The sequence below is a fragment of the Aulonocara sp. 'chitande type north' Nkhata Bay genome, linkage group LG5, assembly GCF_057382095.1.
Source record: "Aulonocara sp. 'chitande type north' Nkhata Bay isolate Kocher_YH1m ecotype deep benthic linkage group LG5, A_spYH_male_GT1.1, whole genome shotgun sequence".
Taxonomy (NCBI): domain Eukaryota; kingdom Metazoa; phylum Chordata; class Actinopteri; order Cichliformes; family Cichlidae; genus Aulonocara; species Aulonocara sp. 'chitande type north' Nkhata Bay.
Genome location: NC_141348.1, coordinates 16,885,200 through 16,897,326, shown reverse-complemented (window position 1 = coordinate 16,897,326; position 12,127 = coordinate 16,885,200). Strand labels below are relative to the sequence as shown.

Sequence of the window (12,127 nt, the reverse complement as noted above, 5' to 3'; positions counted from 1 at the left end):
CACGTCTAGCTCTCTTTTCTCACACAGTGGAAAGAATGAGGAGGGCTTTGTCTGTGCTCCAAATTTATGCTGCAGAGACATCAGCTCTGATGAAGGTATTAGTTTCTTGTACACGTATTACTGAGCAGCAGCAGGGAGACTCCCATGCTCGTTTCCTCGACACTGCAGGCGTACCGAGCATCAGCTACTACAAAACTCCATCTGTGCTCTCACACGGTGAGGGGGTTGAGCTGAATCAGACTTCACCTTTAGAGGAAGCTCTCGCTATGGCGCTTGTTCCCATCAGAAAGCTTAAAGATTGGACTGATCCACAAAGAAATTGGCGATGCTCAGCCATTTGTATACGGAGGCAGCCAGAACAGTCATTCAGAGGCACAAGTTTAGAAACACAAGCCACCATCTCTGCCCGACACTCTTTCTGCCTCTGTGTCAGACGGCGTCTGGTTGTTTGACACATGCACATAAACACAAACCAGAACTTTTCCGATAAAGCATATCCAGTTATTCCTCGCCAGCGCCTTCTCTCTTGCTCTGTGTCTTCTTGGCAGAGCAATTTTGGCTCACTGTTCTCATCAACTGCTCTGAAGGGAGAAACAAAAAACCCTCTCCATCCATAAGAAGCGAGGCGGAAAGCAACGAGCGGCGGACAAATAGCTCCTATTCCTACCAGTGTGCAGGTTGACAGGGAGTATTGCCTTTCTGCCTCTGTCAGTGCGCCCCAGGGTGGCTGTGGCTACAATGTAGCTTGCCATCACCAGTGTGTGAATGTGTGTGTGAATGGGTGGATGACTGGATATGTAAAGCGCTTTGGGGTCCTTAGGGACTAGTAAAGCGCTATATAAATACAGGCCATTTACCATTTACCATTTTCCATGAGCACACACACACGCACGCTTAATTAAATAGCATTTGTGAAGCACGCTAGGGTGATATGTCAGCACAAAACACAGAAAGTTCTCAGCTGCACAGCGCAACATACAATGCACACAAACTTTTCCTTAAATCCACTTTGACAGAGGAGACACACCCACATGCACAGAGGAAATTCAGCATCTCTCGGTGCCTGTCTCGCTCGCCCTCTCTCCGCTCACGCACGCATACACACCGAAATCTAAACGGCTCTTGCATGTTTTAAAAATGCGGGCACGCCAAAGGCAGGAAGCTAAAAAATACCAAAAAAACAAAAAAACAAACAAAAACCCAGCAACCTCCCAAATATCCCCAAAGAATCACTCCTGTCAACACTGCGGAGGCGTTATAGTCACTTTGAAAGCCACTGAAGAAAGTGCACTTTACATAACGCCGAAGGAATACTTAATAACAACAACGACAACCCAGGAAAGTGAGAACAAGTCTCCTCAAACATAATCAGGAATCTAATAATAGCTGATATGAGGAAAAAATTCGGACCTGGTTTTGGATTCGCTTTTCTCTACTCACCATCTCCAGGAATGATGCGTAGTGTAACTGTGTTTCCAGCCTCCTTGATGAGGTTGACGATGTCCGAGTGGGACTTGTTGGTGATCGAGCATCCATTCACAGCCAGGATGCGGTCGCCGACTTTCAACTTCCCGCAGCGGTCTGCTGGGCTTCCCTCAATGATGCGTCCTATTTTGTGGGGCATGGCCACACAAGCATTTCCAGCTATGGTCAGCATCGATGTGGATGTGTAATGCATGCGTGATTGAGTGTGTGTGTGTGCGCGTGTAAATGTTGGGGGATTGTGTTTGGTGAGAGGAGGAAAACGGGAGGGAAAAGTGGGGAAGGAGCAGAAGAAGAGGACCAAGAAGGGTTAAGGTTAATTGACCCGCAGCCAACAGTCAGCCAAGCAAAAGTCACTGAGAAGAAGAAGAGGATAATATGCAAGCACTGGAAAAGAAGGGTCAATTTAAATGTGCACTGCAAAGAAATAGGAGGATTTGTCTTACTATTTTCTCTAAATAGTTTTTCCAAACGATTCTCAACATCTAAAAAACTCTTGTTAAGTTAGAGCTCTGTTTCATCTACATCCCAAACACCTGCAACTGCAGAAAGTTAGACTCTGCAAACATACATCAGAGCTGACATCTCACCAGCTACCCTGAAGTCTCTCTGTTTGTTTCACTCTGCAGGCCGACATCAGTCACTACAGACTGACGCCCCCAATCACTCATTACTCTCGCCACCCTCTCCCCTCCTTACTTTTCATTATTATTCTTCCATCCTTCCCACTGCATTCACACTTTTAATACACAACAAACTCATCTGATCCCAACCCGTTTCTGTCCCCCTGAATAAACCTGACCATCTAGGACTGTGAAATATCAAGAGCAGCGGAGAGATAAATCTTCCTTTACACGTTAACTGAAATGAAAGCTCATCTACTAGCCTATGCTTTCTGCTTTGGCCTGTGAAAAGGAGCTTCACTTTACAAAAAGAAGAAAAAAAAAAAGCCAATCTGTAAAGCTAAGCGTTCACAGACCTTTCCAGTGCTGTACACCCACACAGGGAGAGAAGAGCATGGTGCAATGTCCTTCTAGTGTAGGTAGGAAGCCATAGCAGCGAGCAAAAAACGTACCGGTACATGGAATACGAGTAGAAAAGATGCAGTGCTACGAGTTTGTAAAAGCAATGCTGAATCTGATTTACTTGCGTTGCTGTGCAATATCAAACAGAGAAAAACGACACCATTCACCAGCTAAGCAATGAAAAAGAACCTCACAAAAAAGAAGAGAAAAGAAGATAAAGTTTGAGTAAGCGAATATCTCTAATCACATGCTGGAAAATAAATAGAACCCATTCACGTTGATCATTTCCCCTATTTATCTTTCTTGCAGTGCTCATTCTCATTAAACTGCTATTAGGATTTTAGTGCCAACCTGCTCCGCACAAGCCATTTAAGTTCAGCTGAATAATACAAGTGGCTTTATGTAAGACCTACTTCACTTGTGATCAATTATGAAAGCCTTATGTGAGTGTGAGCAGCAGCTGCAGGCAAAGAAAGGGTTTCAGTGTCTTGGTTTGACAGGCTCAGATGAAAATGAGAAAGAAGAACCACTTCTTTGAAGAGTGTTGATATTGATCTGGTGGGACTGTAAATAGCCAGACTGTGCACTGGCTGTCAGGCTATTTAGCGTTCAGTGGTTTTTATAGAGGATTCAAAGGATTCCCGTAGTGCAGACGAGAAGATAAAAGGCCCCGGTGATGAGGCAAAAGCCAAAGTGTGATTCGGGTTTTTGCTGAGTAGAAGTGATTTTTGAAATAACAGCATGAGCCGCCATCAACGGTGCGCTGGTGGTGGTGTTTGCGGGTGCTCGTGCTTACCGAAGGTGGTGCCAGCTTCGGGCCTCGACACCGACGAGACGATGACGAAACCGAATCCTTCGTTCTCGCCGCGGCGGATCTCTACGTCGTAGGGCTGCAAACCGGATGAGACGACAGCGGGGGTGGCGATGGGCGGCTGAGAGGAGGTGGTGGCGGCCGCAGCGGCGACCACGGCGCTGCCGCCGCCCCCGCCACCCACTCCGCCTCCTCCACCGCTGCCGATGCCAGAGGTGGAGCCGCTGCCGGAGCTTACTGTGTTGAGGGAGTTCTGGCTGCCCTGTGGGGTGCGCTTCCCAGTATCTTCTGTGAGACTGGGCGCCTGGGTGCTGCTGTGGTGCGAAGACGCCGGCGATGGAGGCATGTCTCCCTCTGCTTTAACTAAAAATGGCAGGAGGAGGAGGATATGGTGAGAAAGATACATAGATGAGGTGCAAAGTGCAAACAGGAGGGTAAGAAAAACACAGATATAGAAGATTAACAGTAAAAGATCACAAGGGAGGTGAAACCAAAGGTGAGACATTCAGGAGACAATCATGTACAAAACAGAGTGAGAACCTAATGTAATGAAAGCAAAGCTGTGCAAAAACATATGACAACATCCCTAAACGTTACGTGAGCAGTACAATATTAAAGGAGGCAAATAACAGATATTTAGCTCCTCTAGCACACCTAGTTTATCTTATGATTAAAAAAAAAGGACAGCTTTGGAAGAAGGCCTCTTCACCAATCTCTGCTCTCATCTGTTTCCAAGAAAAGATGAACCGAGGACGTGTTCTGCCTGCTCTATCTGGACATTTCATTCCACATTTCATTTCCTGTACAGCTGCTCAAGGAAGGCGCCTCATATTCTCGACGCTCCGAGGCAGACAGGGAGCAGCAATGCACTAATGTCTGGCTGCTGTCACTGGGCCGAAGGTTGGCCACCCTCTCCATCATATTTATGGGCCTTTTTTTTTTTTTTTTTTTTTTAAAGGAGCAGAGCTGTGTTGACCGGAGTGAAGTCAGCGGTGGGGCGTGGGTGTTAGCTCGTGGTAGCGGCCGACCACTTCCACACCCACACTAAATTCTAAAAAGGTGAAAGGTTGACCTTAGATATATATTAAGAAGGCCTCTGGGCTCCTGATGGAAGTATGACTGACATAAATGTGGCTGTTGGTAAAGCAGGGAGTGCATTTCTAAAACTGAACAATGTTTTACTGTAAGCAAAGCTGCAAAAAACGAATATAAATGAAGCCATCTCAGACTGCTCTCAAAACTGATTCAATACACATTAAAATTCACTGACATGTTATCAGTGAATACACTATATGTAAACAAACTGATCAGTTAGAGATATTTATACTTTTTGCAATTTATAAAACAAAACAAAAAATTACAGTTCTGATAATTCTGAATCCTGCATAAAGGAATCTAAATAGAGAAACAAATGATGGTCATTTTTGGACTATTGGTCAACAAAGCTACTAGCTTAACTTGAAACTACTTGAAATTGGATCCTGACTGTTTATAAGAGGATGAAATTAACTGACTTAATAAAACATGTTCTGATTGGTTGCACTGTGGACGGATATACCCGTTTGTCTTTTGCAGTACACTTTAAAAGTTCTGCAGTATTATTTGTCACTGTTATTTGAAGTAAAATCAGTAGAATTCAATAATAAATGGACTGCCACATTCTTACGGTACTATTTTCTATCCATCTGTGTATTTTCACAGAACCACATATTGGTGGATGATGTATCAGAATCAGTTTTCCTTTCAGTATCTTACACACTTTGCTATGTGGACTGGAGTAAATGACCTACTCTACGTCCTGAGCCACAACAACCTGAGTGTATTCTTGGACTTCAGTAAAAACCCTCTCTTGGACCTCTTAGGAGGTCTTTAAAAAGCTTAAACTACTCCTCCATCTCGAGCTGCTTGCTTCTCACCAGCGTAAGTGCTTTTGCGCCGCACTGTGAGGTTGACATGGCCCTGCTTGGCAGCCTGCTGCATCAGCTGGACCACCAGTTGGTGCGACTTTCCCACCACCGCCGTTCCATCCACGCATATCAGCTCATCACCGGATCGCAGGCGTCCATCTTCATCTGCAGCCCCGTACTTGACTATGTGGCCAATGTAGATCTGAAACGCAGCAGACGAATGAGGTTGCCGTGCATTCGAAACCACGCGTCGACAAAGACTGCGCAGCTATACGTTACGCCGCACCTTTGCAAAATAAATGCATGGAAAGCGATCAAGCGGTATTCTAAAAAGAAAAAGTACGACATTAAAGTGCATGACATATAAAAATGTGTCGATTTTCTCAGCGGCCATAAACTTGGCATGCTGCACAGCTACAATTTAAACTTCAGCATTAAATCTTTACTATTCTCTCAAGCCTGTAACAGCAGTAACCCAAGCCAAGCTCTAAAGTAAATCATTATTTTTTTTCCCCCTTCAAGAAAAGCAGGGGGGAGACGCAGTGCAGGCTAGTGTAAACAAGAACAAACAACTTTGACTCTTTAAAGGAAAAGAAAAAAAGAAATGGTGTGTGTGCAGGGTTTTTTTTTCTTCCCTGACTGGTTAAGGCTACATTGGTCAGATCAGAGAGAAGCAATCACAGATATGAAATTGCTGAATTCCAATACACAAGCATGGACACGCACACAAGGGGAAGATAAGAACTGTTGTGTTGAGACTGTTGAAAGAAAATCCTATAGCTGCTGCTCCCACTAGTGCTGGGAATATAGCATCCTTTTCATCATTCAAGCTACACAATCTTGTCAGTTTATCCATTTCTTCGGAGATGTACGGTGAAAAGTGAGGAAATTGAAACGCAAACTGGAGAGATTTCAGCCGTGAGATTGAAAAAGATTGAGGGAGAGAGACTCACAGGCTCTCCTGGCTCGTTGCCTCCGAGGATCCTGAAGCCGAACCCCGTGTCCTTTCTCCACAGGAAAATGTCCTGCTCCTGGAAGTCTGGAACTGTGAAATCAACAAGCTGCCATAAACACTTATGCACAAGCACAGTTGGCCTTGTGGGATCTCTATTCCTGCACCGTGATGCCTTCAGACATTTCATTTAATACCCTCAGGTACACAATAAGCCAACCACAGTGTGAGCATAATGAATACACCTGCTCTTCTGAGACAATCAGATATGTTTGTTTATGTCAGCATGTAAATACTGTCATCATTTGTGTTCAAAGCTTTGTCACTGTGGTAGCACACTGCACAAAGACAGTAAAAAAAACAAAAAAAAAAAAAACGAGCCATCAAAAGATAAAAAAGATCTATTTTGGGCCAAGAGTATAATTTTAGAGCGAAAACAAACTGAAAAGACAGGCTGAGAAAAAAGATATCGTGTCCATCGTTCCCATAATTAGAAACGATCAGATTATAATTCCCTTCTGATCGTTTCAGAGTATAGTTTCACTTTCTTGCAGCTTTTTGAGACAACCTTAGAGATGCTCAAATGATTTGCATGCGTGTGGCCTTATCCCATTGTACATAGGAGCTTCTTTGCTTTAAATACGCGGCTTTGAATCCCCATATGAGTACGTGTGCATGCATTTCCATGGGCGCAGATGTGTTATGTGTGCAGACAAACATCTCTCAGGGAGATTTCCTTTTTTGCTCCAGCTGAAGCTGCTGCTGCCAAGGCCGCTAAAACCACTAAGAGAGGGTGGGATGGCAGAAAGCATAAGCAGTCTGCTTCCAATCTGCTCCTTCAGTCAACACTTAAAATCCCCACGGAGCGCAGCTATCTCTTCCAATCTATCACAGGGTTACTGTGGAGGAACCAGAGGAGGAAAGAGTCAAAGGCTAACTGTCGCAATCTGCACCCGCACTCAGGAAGGTCAACTGCACACGCTGCTCCTGCCCATTAATAGACCCATAAGTGATCCCCACAGTGAGGCAACTGGGCATGAACGGATCAATATTTTCCCAAGATAGACGGCCCTATTCAAAGCTGTGAGTGATGATGTTACAAAAAAGGAGATAATTTTTTTTTTTTTTTAAACCCCAAAATAATCGTAATGAAGCCCAACAAAAGCACGAGCAAGCTTCCTCCGCTTTTACAGCAGGCTAATGCTGTGCGAGATTTTGGGACGTTTTCTTCCTGCAAATGGAAATCACTCCCTGCACGGTAAGTTTAAAGACCTTGATCTCGGCAGAGTTTTTCATTATAGTGAATGCTGCATGGAAAAATGTCTCTGCCCTATCCAAGGCCTGAGAACTATGGAGTGAGTTTTATGGAGAGAGCTCAATGAAGCGTGAGGAAGTGGAGGTTTTACACCTGCTGTTCATCCCGTGCTGTTCAAGGTATTTCGCCTTGTGACTCTATACCTCAGAGTGCTCAGCTTTCTCTTATATTTCTCTTTACATCCCCTTCAAATGTTTTGATCAACTCTCCTATTATTATTCTTTGTTTTTGCTTTTCTAACATTTTACCAGATCAAACTGGCTGGGCAATTTAGAAATCCCCTATTGGGATGTCATCATATGAGGGCGGGTATGTAGACAACATCCCTCCCACCCTTGGTTGTGGATTCTTTCACTCCATTTCTATTATTGTTATTCATTTATTTATTACAAAATCAAATACTATTGACTCAACTAATCATGGCAGCTTTCCAACAGGTGTCTGAACCACTGCCTACGCTCAGCCCTTCATTTTTCATTCTTCTTCATCTAAATAATGAAAATCCTCAACAAGTGCGCCTGGAAAACTGATTAGATCTTTAAAAAATAAATAAATGAAAGAATAAAAACCCTTTGCAGATGTCTCTCTCTTTTTTTTTTAACTTGACAATGAATATGATGGTTATTCTTTTTAATTAGTGCAATCCCCTTGCTTTGCCAAGGCAGGGGGTGGGGAGGTTTACAATCCGCCAACATCTACTCCACTCTTGTACTAATTATACACCATGTGCCTCTTAAGGGAAGTCTAAAATAAAAGTGTGTCAGTGGTGCTGTTGTCTGGCACTGGGTGAAAGCGGCAACTAGTAATTTTAAGAGGACACAATCAACAACACACTGGAGGCCTACATGTCTACAGCTAGTAACAAAGTAGCATGCTAGCTCTTTTGGGAAATACTATTACTATTCAGTTTCTTGTGGAGTCTCAGTTTCAAAGATTGACACCACTTTGATAGCTGAATGCTAAATGTGAAAGAAAAGCCAATTAGCTTAGCTTGGGGGAAAAAAACCAAGGAGATGCTTGCCATGGCTATGCCAGAAAAAAAATACATGTACCTGTAGACATAAAGCTAGATTCTAGTAATTTTACAAGACAGCCTATATACAAATAAATGTAAACTGCTTTCTTTATTAGCTAAGCTCCTCATCTACCATCACGGACATCTATCAGCAGTTTTCCTTCAAGGCAGTGACGGAGTACATATGAAAATATGTAGGTGAATTGATTTTACATTCTACAATGTCCTCCCAATGTAAGGTTTATGCCCTAAATTAACAGTACTGATAACTTCCAAAATCTTTATTTATATTTATTTATTTATTTTTCTGTAATGGTAAATCCACCAGCATGCACAAGCTCTTTTATCTAAACCAGCAGTGGGGAACTCCAGGCCTCAAGGACCGGTGTCCTGCAGGTTTTAGATCTCACCCTGGGTCAGCACACCTGAATCAAATGATTAGTTCATTACCAGGCCTCGGGAGAACTTCAAGACATGTTGAGGAGGTCATTTAGCCATTTAAATCAGCTGCGTTGGATCAAGGACAGGTCTAAAACCTGCAGGACACCGGCCCTCGAGGCGTGGAGTTTGACACCCCTGATTCTAAACCATATATTTAACCTCCTAGGACCTGGCGTCCACATATGTGGACATCGCATTTTGGGTTATTTAGACCAAAATACTCAATTTTGCTCTACAAGGGCCTGATATCCACGTACGAGGACATTATACTGCTACTGTTCTATCGAAATTTTAAACGAATATCCTCATATGTGGATCTCATTTTTCTTAGAAACAAAAATTAGGTAAAAAAAAATTAATCTGGTAATTCTTTGTTTTTACATTCATTGGGTCCCAATCAGCCCAAATATCAAAGAGAAGTTAAAAATGCATGCTGTGGAAGAGTTCGGGTCTTAGGAGGTTAATGCCAAATGTCAATATTTTACATTAAAGAAAGCTGAAAAAATAGCAAAGCTCAATTATGCTCATTAATTTGCACCCCTGAACAGAAATGTTTTACTGGTTGATCAGAACATCAGACTTTAAAAAAAATGTATATATAATTTCTGACTTCTCTGTGAAGTCCAGTGTGCCAGCTCAAATTTGGGTATAAAAATATGAATTCAATTTGTCATTTGCCTAATAAATAATAACAACAAACAAATTTCTTTGACAGACTCCTACAATATTTATGTTTTATCACAGGCGGTATAATATAGTTGTTAATCACTATGTGTAGTGGAGCATTTGAGCGCAAGCCAGTCTTTAGTAAAACATAGATCAATAAATAAATATAAATATCTGACCCAGCTTACTTACAAGCACAAAACGTTCCCCAAAATGAGCAGTACCACCAAGACACCAAGGGTCTGCACCGAGCCAATACCCCATGCTGCCCTCATCCAACCGCCACCAGAAATGAATATACTTACGCCTACTTTCATACATGCTCCTGGACTGGGCCCAAATCTTAAAGGGGTCCGGTTTTCTCTGGATGGTCCCGTCTCCTGGGGAGTCCTGGATTGGGAGTCCCGGCAAAGGCTGCGAGGGAGGTGGGGGCGCGTTGCTCTCACTGAGAGCGGGTGCCAGGGAAGAGTGCACAGGCGAGTCTGTGTGCGCGCTCCGGTGGCTGGAAACACTATGCTGGGAGCTGTTCTGGCTGTCCTTTCTTGACAACTGCTGTTGGAGAAGCAGATCAATATCATTTGACTGTTTCAAATCTTCTGCACAGGAGCATGGAAGCTGAACTCAAAAATGACTGACAGGAGGAGACAAAAACATTAAAAAAAAAAAAAAGAAGGTTATTGCATCGTCAACAGCGGAATAGAAAATATGAATCTGGGTTGTGGTTTGTGAGAGGAGGAACAGGGACAGCGGAGATGTGAATACAGAGCAATTCTGAATTAGAGTTCAAAAAGATTAAACATGGCTTCTCCTTGGGGTGAAAGGAAGCACATTCTAAGAGTATAATGTCAACCATTGTCGTATTGCTCCCTTATTTAACACAAAGAATAATCAAGCTGTTTTATGCAGAGAATTCTTTTAAAGCTAACAAAGAAGGAGAAAAAAAAAGAGGACCTCAACGGTTTCTCATGATTAAGTCATTCAGCTATGGGAGAAAACTGTGGAACTTACAAGAGTACATTGCCTATTCCTTTTGTTTAACAGAGTGGAATGTATTAAGAAGGAGCTGCATTCCGTGCTGTATATGGAGGGATAGTCACAATGAATAAAGCACTCCAGGGTTTTAAAAAGAAGAGAGGACTTTACTGGTGAAGGTAGAAATGTAAAACTGCTTATAAATTGCCACTCGCCCCTCAATAACATGCGCACTTAAGCATCTGTTCGAGGATTCGAGCTGAGTAAACCTCACAATCCCGAGCTCAGGCACAGATACGCTGCGAGTATCGGTAAAGATCCTGTTTGTCATCCTTGTCACAGCATCTCTCCTTTGCAAGCATCACATCGTCACCATTGGTCTGCAAATTCTCCACTGCTGCGAAGAAGCCAGCGACGTGAAAGGGTTACGGGGCAGAGCTCGGGAAAGAAAGGCCGATATTTTAAGATGGTAAGCGAAAATGACAGCAGTTCAGTCTCTTCACGTCACGTGACTGCACATTACTTTGGACGCCGAGGACAAAAATATACCAGGAAAGGGTGGAGGCAAGTGGCTCGTCTGTTCTCAAATATCAAAGTGTTTGGCCTTCAAAGTGCAGTCATGTCTTCACACTCATTACTCGCTGAATCACTCTCCTACACCTCTGCAATTCATGTTTATATTCATCATCCTTGTTAGACATAAAATAAGCTTGATGCTTTAGGAAATATTAAGTCGGGGCTGTGGCTCCAGCTGGAATGCTTACTCTGCTGGTGCTGCAAATAACCTCACTAGGGTTTGTGGTGTACTTAAAAAAATAAAAATAAAAAAAATCAATAGAGTCATATACTTAATCAGAAATGCAGGTCGTGTTGATGCTAAAGTCAGACCTGAGGACTGATTCTCAAAAGAAAAAAAAAAAAAAAACCCAGGCCAACCAATCTGTGTTTTTTTCTTGTTGTTTGATGCACGGAAAGTCCAAATCCTATCCCCCTCTTAAATGAAAACAAATCTCCTATACTTGATGAATCTATTAGATTTTGACCTTCTGCAGTCATTGCGTTGTTCCTCGGTGGCCTGCGAGTAGTTTAATACATGGGTTTGTGCTGCTCCAATAACTTATTAAAGAGACAGAAGATGGGACGCGAGAGGCATTGGTAGGTGGGGCAATGAAAGCAAATCCTCACTGCTTCCTAAGACTCAGCTCAGTCCTGCTTAACGTGACGCATCACTGGTTTAGCACACATACAACTTCTTAACATAACATGCATTTAAAAAGCATACCCATCACCTCGATTATCTGCTATAGAAATCCCATCATAATCATATACCCAGCATTAATATCATCACACATCCCAACAATTTTCTTCCCTAGCTAACTGAAATCAGATAGGGTGGTCTCTATAAGTAGAAGCCAGTGGAAAATCATCCTGCAAAACTATTCTATACTATTACTGTACTTTCACTCAGACACAGCTAATAGTGACTTGATGGTTTAGCACTGGCAACTTTTCCATCACCTCTGTTACGCTTTCAAGAACAC

General features: G+C 42.9%; 1 protein-coding gene across 11 annotated transcripts in view; it reads right to left on the bottom strand.

Annotated features, from left to right (window-relative positions):
- Positions 1 to 12,127, bottom strand: part of magi1b (membrane associated guanylate kinase, WW and PDZ domain containing 1b) — a 136,577-nt gene that overhangs the window by 9,605 nt on the left and 114,845 nt on the right. For 9 of the 11 annotated variants that reach the window (XM_086291672.1, XM_086291675.1, XM_086291677.1 and 6 more), the window contains 5 exons: positions 9,920 to 10,166; positions 6,179 to 6,270; positions 5,235 to 5,427; positions 3,304 to 3,681; positions 1,441 to 1,644 (listed from right to left, as the gene is read on the bottom strand). In XM_086291672.1, the coding sequence (XP_086147798.1) occupies positions 1,441 to 1,644; positions 3,304 to 3,681; positions 5,235 to 5,427; positions 6,179 to 6,270; positions 9,920 to 10,166 (1,114 nt within the window). The remainder of the gene's footprint in view (positions 1 to 1,440; positions 1,645 to 3,303; positions 3,682 to 5,234; positions 5,428 to 6,178; positions 6,271 to 9,919; positions 10,167 to 12,127) is intronic. The other 2 variants (XM_086291674.1, XM_086291683.1) reach the window with 2 other exon arrangements.